The sequence below is a fragment of the Microtus ochrogaster genome, linkage group LG8 (assembly GCF_000317375.1).
Source record: "Microtus ochrogaster isolate Prairie Vole_2 linkage group LG8, MicOch1.0, whole genome shotgun sequence".
In the NCBI taxonomy this organism is placed as follows: Eukaryota; Metazoa; Chordata; class Mammalia; order Rodentia; family Cricetidae; genus Microtus; species Microtus ochrogaster.
This window is the reverse complement of record NC_022033.1, coordinates 14,670,297-14,679,311: the sequence shown is the minus strand read 5'-3', so window position 1 is coordinate 14,679,311 and position 9,015 is coordinate 14,670,297. Positions and strand designations below refer to the sequence as shown.

Sequence of the window (9,015 nt, the reverse complement as noted above, 5' to 3'; positions counted from 1 at the left end):
GGGGCAGGAGTGAGTTCCAGGTCTTCCGGGGCTGCGGGCTCCTGGCTCTGGCCTGGGGTTGGGACAGGGAACCTGAAAACAGTGAAACTCTGTTGGGACAGCTTGAACATGGGGACATGATGGTTAGTAAGGGCATAGGGGAGGAGGGGGCTGGAGGATGGAGGGAGTACCTCTTCCATAGGCCAGGCAAGAACACATGCCCTGCCTTGTCACTACCCTCTAACAAACGAGTAAACCGAGGCAGAGGCTGAGCTGCTAATAGAAGAGGCCCTAGAGGGTAACAGGTAGGCACAAGAGTTAAGTCTGGGCTCTGGCTTCCCAGAAACCTCCATTCTGGTCCTATCCACCAGGTAATCACTTCTTGCTTTTGACCTGTTTTACCATTATTGTTTTGGACTTCATTTTTAAACCAGCAGCCTCTGTAGCCCCGTCTGGCCTGGAACTCACTGTATAGCTCAGGCTGAGTTCCAACTTGAGGCAATTCTCCTGCTTCGGTCTCCAAGTGTTAGTTCATCATCTTTAAACCAGACAAGCTACCCAAGCTCCCAGAAGAGTGCTACACAGACAGCTTCTCCACACAGCACCCAGAGTAACCGGTATCACTAGTGGGTTGTGCTGGGGGTCAGGACCTGGAGAAGCTGGGTGCTACTGAGGGCCTGCAGCCGGCCTGGGGCTCAGTATAGGCTTATTTCCTGCTCAGCCAGTCCTGGTCAGCCAAGGGAGTTAAAACCCTGTTCTGAACATCTCTCCTCTTTCCTCACAGGCCAGCTCCAAGTGAGGTACCCCAGAATTATTATATCCCATATTGAGGTTACACAGAAGGCTTGGAGAGGTGACAGTGTGTGTTCTTTATAAGCTCCCAGAGACTGCTGGTCCTAGAACCCTTTGGAACCTGAAATTCTGCAGAGTACCCTGTAAAATTTAGGTGGGAGCCTCTGGTCAAAGACAAGCAGCTACTCTGTGGCGGCCCCTGCTGGTCACAGTGAGAACTGCGGGTCCTGGAAAGCAGGGTTTTGGGACTCTGGGTCCAGGGGCCAGGATGCCCCTCCCACCTTAGGTAAAGGGATCACTGCCTCTTTGGGCCAATCAGGAGGTTTGGGGTCTTTAGTTTTCTCTTCCTAAATCACAAATCCTCCACATAAGACCATCTATTCTGCTAAAGAGTAAGCGACCATCTACTCTGCTAAAGAGTGAGTGACCTCCACCACTGGGGCAGACAGTCAGGAGCATCTTGAGTGGTACCTTCCTCGTGGTCCCCACCCTCTAGGAAGCCCATGGCATCTGACACTTCATCTAAGTATTTTTGTCCTGGGTGGGAGTCACAGTTGTGTCTTTGGGGGAAGTCTTGGCCCTGCAATGAATGGGTATTGAGCCCCTGGTTAGGATTTTGCCTGTTCCAGAAGTCTGCTTCTCTGGTGTAGTGATATTTCATTTGTATTTTAGTAAATAAAACTTGCCTGAAGATCAGAGAGTAAAACAGCCACACTAATCAGTCATACAGACCAGGCAGCGGTGGCACACACCTTTAATCTCAGTAGCTACGCTAGCTTGCCATAGAAATCGGACGGTAGTGGTGCATGCTTTTAATCCCAGCACTAGAGAGGAATATAAAACAGGAGGAGACAGCTCTCACTCACAGTCTCATTCCGAGATTCCTGGAGGCTGGATCGACATTTTCGGACTGAGATCAAGGTAAGAGTCTGTGGCTGGCTGCTTTGCTTTTCTGACCTTCAGGTTGAACCCCAATTTCTGTCTCTGGGTTTTTTAATCATGCTACAGTCTGGGGCCACGAGTCCACATCAGGGAGGTGGTCTTGGCACAGCTCCCAGATCTGGCTATGGGCAATCACTTTTTCCCCTTTGGAGTCAATTTCCCCATCTGTGCAGGGAGGTGGGGAGTGGGGATGGGATGGAGGTGTGGGGGTGGGGAGTTGGGCTGGGTTGTGCCAGAGAGTCTGTGAATCTAGCTGAAGCTAGAAACTTCTAGATAGCTTATTAAGCAGAGCACAGATCCTGCCTCTGTGACTTCTAGTTGAGTCCTGGTGGCCTGGGAATCTGTATTTTCCCTTTCCTGGCTGATCTGACATGTACTCAGGGCTGGGGAACGTGTTGGGCTGTGCCGAGACCAGGAAATTCCACATTCTGTGTGATTTCTTTGCCCTGAGGGTAAGCACTCACCCAGGAAGTCTTGGCTTCCCTTCTCACTCCTCAGGCTCTAGCTCTTGCCTTCTGGTGAGTTCCTAGGTTAGCCTCCATTGTGACAAGCAAAGATGACCACCAGCGTCAACCACACTCAGGAGGCTGGGGATACTGCTCAGTGGGTGGGTAAATGGCACCCACTGTGCAAGCGTGAGGACCAGAGATCAATCCCCAGCACCCACACGTAACAGCCAGGCACAGTGGGGCACACCTGTACCTCCAGTGCTGATGGTGCAGAGATGGACAGGTCCTCAGGGTTCATTTGGCAACCTAGCCAATTGGTGATCATCAGGCACAGTGAGAGACCTTGTCTAAAAATAGATAGAGGGGGGGGGCTGGGTAATGGTAAGAACAGAGGCAGCCATGGGGTGGTGATCTCTTCACATTTACACACATACATGTGCACACCACACATACATGTGTAACCCCCACACACACGCAAAAAACCCATATGGCTGACCTACCCATGCTCAGGGGTTAGTGACATCATCCCCGCTTTCTTTTACACGTGAGGAAAGTCAGGTTTGGAGAACTCAAGGAACTCTCAGGGAACTCCACCAACATGGCAGAGCCTAGAACTGAAACTCTGGTCTGGGGTCCTCGCTCGAGAGCACAGTGTCGTGCTTCCTCTTAGGAGCACCCTCAGATGGCCCTGGTTCAAGGCTGGTTCTGTGTGACCCCAAGGCCAAGCTACGGATCCCATGCTGTCTGATTTGGCCACAAAGTGACCGGTTGTGAAAGTCTCAATACCTGCCGTGATAGTCAAAGCTAAGTGAGGTCTCTGTCTCCTCAGGTGTGTGCCCAGCTGTGCCCAGCGTCCTGTACTTGTCCCTGGACACCACCCCAGTGCCCACCGGGGGTGCCCCTGGTGCTGGATGGCTGTGGCTGCTGTCGAGTGTGTGCACGGAGGCTGGGGGAGTCCTGTGACCATCTGCGTGTCTGCGACCCCAGCCAGGGCCTGGTTTGTCAGCCTGGGGCAGGCCCCAGTGGCCGGGAGGCCCTGTGCCTCTGTAAGCAGGTTTTCCAGACTAATGGTGGGGGTGGGGGTGGGGGTTGTCAAGGCCAAGGGTTCAGAGCCAAGTGGAGCTCGGCTCTCTGTGTCTCTCTGACCTCGCTTTAGGCTCTGTGTTCATTCAGCTCAGCTGGTGACCCAAGGCCTCCTGGGCCCACTCCCTGTTTCTTCCCTCTTGCCCTCTGCTGGGACTTCCCTGGTGATTTCAATCCACACCCATCCAAATCACAGCCAGTTCCAAAGCTGGGCCAGTTGCTACCCCAAGGCCAATCACAGCCCTGTGGGGAACAAGAGCACAGGCTCCACTGGGGAATGGCGTGTGCCCCCAACAAGGCTGGTCACTCACTATTCGTGCCCCATAGTCCCGTTGCACCAGTTCTACACACATGGAAACTGAGGCTCAGAGAGGCCAGCTAGCCTGCTCTACGCCCTCCAGCCTGTCCCATCTTCAAGCATTCCCTCCATTCCCTACTGGGACCCGTGGGCTGCGGTGCGAACCCCAGTGCTGTTTCCTGGTGGTATTAGATGTGTGACATTCCTCACTGGTCTCAGACCTGGGTGTCCTCTGACACTTTGGGGCAGGGCCAATGTTGAGGGGAGGCTCTCTGTGGCCTGACAGTTAGCAGCACCCTCTGGACCTATGAGGTGCCAGAATCGGCTACCAGTGGTGATCTTGCCAAGGTCACCAAAGAGCAAAATTGCACCTTGGGCTGAAGAACTTTAGAGAAACAGAGAAGGGTTAGATTTTTATGATTCATCTATTTCATCTAAGTGCGTTTCACACTTGGACAAAAAATGACCTCATCTGCTCCCTTTCTTGCTTCTCGGCTCCAGCCACACTGGCCTTGAACACCCAAGTGGCGCTTTCCACCTCAGGGCCTTCGCCCTGGCCGTTCCTCTACCCTCATCCGTTCCCTGATACACACATGGAAAGCTCCCTAATACACACATGGAAAGCTCTCTCTCTGCCTTCACACCCTACTCACACGCTACGTCATCCATGAGGCCCTGTCACCACCTAGTTAAGATACTGCAATTCCTCTCTAGTCCCTTACTTTCTCCCGGACCCATCACCAGCCGGCCCAACCTCATTGGCTGTGTTTGTTTTCACTGGAGTGCTCCAGAGGGAAGGATGTTTGTCCATTTGCCCACATAGCCTGAATTACAACTGCTTCTGGCCTAGGCCACTGTAGGTGCTCAGCAAATATTTGTGGCATCACATGGCTGACGGCAGAGGTTCTAGTGGGGCGGGCAGTAACAGGAGCCCTTTCCTTGAGTCAATCCTGTGGGAAAATGCTTTAAAAGCCGGTTTTACTTTATCCTTAACACTGAGGAAAGAGCCTAATGTGCCCGTTTTGCAGGCGAGGGAGCTCAGCTCAGAGAGGCTCATGCCACTTACACAGGTCGCACAGCTTGCAAGCGGTGGAAGGGAAGAAACAGTAACTCTGTGATGACTTCCAGAGGGGAGAAGGGACGTTGAGAGCCCCCAGATGGCAAGCCTGTGCCTCGTGCTCAGGGGAGTCTGGGGACCTCAAGTGAAGACTGCTGTCATGTGTGGGTAGGGGAATCCTGAGATGGTTCACGGGGTTTGCAATCTCAAGGCGCCTCTCACAGTGCCTCTACCCTGCTGAGGGGTTGGCTGCCCAGCCCCACTTGGCCACACCCAGCCAGCTCTCCGCTGATGACCTCCAAGGTGCCAGGAATGCTTGCTAAAATTGTCATCCTCCAGTTGATGTTTCTAAATGCGCCTCTGTTTACCAGGTCGTCCTGGCAACTCGGGGCCCAAAGCGAAGCAGCAGAGGTCAGGTGGTGTGTGCATGTGTGATAGGCATGTGTGTGCGTGTGTGATGGATGTGTGTGTGTGTGTGTGTGTGTGTGTGTGTGTGTGTGTGTTAGAGTGAGCCCAGAAGTAGCAAGACCAGGTAGGGAGCAAGACACAGCTACCTGAGCAGTTCCTAGGAAACCATTGGCAACATGGCCCAGTCCAGAAGGTCCAATCTTTGTATCCAAGGCAGTGATCTGGAGTCAGTGGGGACAGGGTCTGATACAATCATCCTCTCAGAAGAAATATGGGTATGCAAAGAGGAGTCTCTGGGCTCCAGCTCTCCAGGCAGGTGGTGATGGGGCCGGCCACTTGGAGGATTTAAGTAGCAACTACTGAGCCCCATGGCCAGCGAGTTAAGCCTTGGCAGACAGTGATGACCCCACATAGGAAGAGGACAGACGCGATGCTACCTGAAGCCCCAGGCCCAGTGTGCTTTATGGCTACCTACTAAATATCACTAATTTCACAGGGTGTCCAGCCCAGGCTGGCCTTGAACTTCTGAATCCTTGCCACCACCACCCCCCCTCCCCCCGAGTGCTAGGATTACAGGAGTGCCACTAAGCATGCCACCACCACCCCGAGGGCTAGGATTACAGGAGTGCCACTAAGCATGCCACCACACTGAGTTCATACATCGCTAGAGGTTGAGTTCAGAGCCAAGAGCAGGCCAGGCATGCACTGCACCCACCCACTGAGCCACACCCCTTTACCCAGGCTTCATTTTGTCAGATTAATTATAATCATGATTTCATTTAGTCTATGACACACTCTGAAATAAGAGCCAATGTATAATCTTTTTCATGTAATCTGGTGCAAGAAGTGAAATTACTTGGTCCATGGGGTCCAAGCCAGGCTCCTTGATGCCTCTCTGGCAGGCCCGTGGGGGAGGGGTCGGGGAAGAGACAGGGTGTCTGGCACTCTGGTCTCAGGCCCCAGAGCTGCTCTGCTTTCTCCTCCCTCCGCAGTGGAAGAGGATGACGGAAGCTGTGAGGTGAATGGCCGCAGGTACCTGGATGGGGAGACCTTTCAGCCCAATTGCAGGGTCCTCTGCCGCTGTGACGACGGTGGCTTCACCTGCCTGCCGCTGTGCAGCGAGAATGTGAGACTGCCCAGCTGGGATTGCCCACGCCCTAGAAGAGTAGAGGTGCCTGGCAGGTGCTGTCCCGAGTGGGTGTGCGACCAGGGAGCGAGGCCAAGGATCCAGTCTTACACCGCCCAAGGTGAGTGAGTGTAGGGTGGGCCCCGGCCACCAAGGCCTCAGCTGCTGGGGTTGGGGACGAGTGTTGGGGTGCTGCAACAGTCTCCTGGAAACTGACAGAATAAGAGGCAACCACTTAAGAGATTTGATTTCAACTAATAAGTCATTTAAAATAAAGTTTGAGGGACTTGAGCTATGACTTTGTATTTAAGAGCACTTGTTCTTGTAAAGAACCCAGATTCAGTCCCTAGCATCAATATGGTGACACACAACCTTCCGTAAGTCTAGGTCCAGGGGATCTGATGCCCTCTTCTGACCACTGGGGACATCAGGCATGCACAAGGTGCACATATGTGTATGAGGAAAAATGTACACGGGTAGAATAAAAATAAATCTTTAAAAAAAAAAGAGTTCTTGTTTAGGTGACAGAGGGGAGAGGAGGGAATGTTAGCCCTTGAGCCAAATTTGTGCATCTCACAGCAGCGGTATAAATAAAATAGCACAGATAATAAATATAGTATAGACTAATATAATATGACAAAATATAGATATACGTATAGAACATATATTTATGATACTTAATACATGTGGACAATTTATAAATACTATGAATACATGATGGTTTGGATTTAGTAAACGATTCGATAAAAACTGAACCAGGCAGGACTGGAGTTTGGGACACAGCCCAGGGCTGGGCAGAGATACAGACAAGACAGCTACATTCTTCGACCAACTCCTCAACTCTGGGATTTTGTTGCCCTGTTTCTTTAAAAGCATTATGGTTATCATATGAATTTGCCCTGGGAAGGTGACCAGGAAGTAAGGACTATTCTGCAAATGTCACCACATGTGGAAGGCAGGAGACAGGGTTAAATACATGGACGCTACATTTCCATACTGATCTCTGGCCTTGCTTGCTGCGTGACTCTGAGAAAGTTGTTGACGTTCCCTGCCTCAGTTTCTCCAACTGGAAAGTGAAACTAATAAGAACCCCCACCTTTCAGGACTGTGGTGAGGACTAACTGAACTAGGACAAGTAAACAGGTTGTAAAGATGCCTGACACTAAGCCTGTATAAGTGCCCTGGCCACCTGTCAGGGATAAGACACATCGAGTTAGGCACATGAGAGAAAGTCGCCCAGCTCACAGTATGTATTCCACACCCCCATAGTACTTGGAATTGAACCCAGAGCCTTGTACACACCAGGCAAATGCTCTACCACTGGGCTATGCTGACAGCCCTTCACTTACATATTAAAAGTCGAGATAAAAGCTCTACCTGCCACCTGACTTCCACTGTGTGTACACGCGTAGGGCCATGAACATACTTGCAGTTGGTCCTCTATATCCTTGGATTCAGCCAGCTGCTCATCAAGGATAGTTTTGTCATTGGGTTCGTACTGAGCACGTACAGACTATTTTATGCATGAGGCTCTTCCTTAGCAAAGGTGGTTTCACAACTCTCCAGTAACGTTTCCCCATTTTAGCTAGCCTTAGTGACCTGGACGTGACCTGTGTTTCTGGGCGTGTATGTGGGTTCTGGGCAAACACTGCACCATTTGGACAGGGGTGCAGGCACCCTCACATCTCAGCACCTTTGAGCAGTCCTTGATCCAACGCCCGCTTCTCTGACACATAAACATGACACCTGTGCGTTCAAAGCAGGGTTTTCATCATCAGCGCCAGTGACGTCTGGGATGAGTTTCTCGTGGTTTGGGGTTGTTTGGGGATATTGTGGGATGCAGAAAGATAACTTGGCCTCCACACTCTAGATGCCAGCAGTACCCCCCCACCAAAACAAACAAACAAACAACAAAAAAAATCCCTTGTATACACTGACCATGACAACTGAGAAATCTCTCTAGAGTTTGCCAGATGTGCTCTTGCTCCTCGGGGCTAGAAGGAAGAACATCAGACATTGGAAGTGAATGGGGAAGGTAGAGCCAGGTCGTGGCCAGCCTGTTATCTGGGCCGTTCTTGCCACCAGGCGTGTGCCTGTATGATGCCCTGTATTAGAGGGTAGGAAGGTGAGAAAAAAGGAAGATGGCGGTTTTTAGTCGTCTCGTGATGGATGTCTGCGGGGTGCACTGTGCTTAGATTCCCCAGCCATTGCTTAATTTAATCCCCAATGTCGGGAAGTTTAGGAAGAAACTAAGGCTAAGTCTCACCAGGGTCCCTGTGAGGGCTAGCAGGGGAGCAGACTTGTCTGTGGAGTCCAGACTTTTCCACATTCACCCTCTTCTTTCTAACCCCCAGGACACCAACTTTCTGGCCTCGTCACTCCTGCATCTGCTGATGTCGCCTGTCCCACATGGAGCACAGCCTGGGGCCCCTGCTCAACCACCTGTGGGCTGGGGATAGCCACCCGCGTATCCAACCAGAACCGATTCTGCCAGCTAGAGATCCAGCGCCGCCTGTGTTTGTCCAGACCCTGCCTGGCTGCCGGGAGTCGCAGCTCATGGAACAGTGCCTTCTAGAGCCAGCTGGAGATGGAGATACAGAGCCCGCCATTCTCAGCAGGTGTCCCTAGGACCTGGCCCTGGACTGATGGTAGATGCCCCTTTCTATGCTCTTGGCTGCAGTTAACTGTCCTGGTTAGGTTCCTCGTCCAGGGCCACTGAGGGTTGCCTGTTCTGTCTGAGGTAGGTGGAACAAATGACGGACTCCGTTACTCTAACGCAGCCTGGGATTCTGACCCAGGCTTCTGGGCTCTCCTGGCTAGTTCCTTATCAAATATGCACACGGGACAGCTTTCTCTCCAGCTTCACCATACAGAAAAAGAC

At 51.9% G+C, this 9,015-nt stretch overlaps 1 protein-coding gene across 1 annotated transcript in view; it reads left to right on the top strand.

The window, feature by feature from the left end:
* Ccn5 (cellular communication network factor 5) overlaps nt 1-8,709 on the top strand; it is a 10,009-nt gene extending 1,300 nt beyond the window's left edge. The window contains exons 2-4 of the mRNA XM_005362950.1: nt 2,992-3,208; nt 6,001-6,255; nt 8,489-8,709. Coding sequence (XP_005363007.1) covers nt 2,992-3,208; nt 6,001-6,255; nt 8,489-8,709 — 693 coding nt within the window. The remainder of the gene's footprint in view (nt 1-2,991; nt 3,209-6,000; nt 6,256-8,488) is intronic.
* Nucleotides 8,710-9,015: the final 306 nt, after the last annotated feature.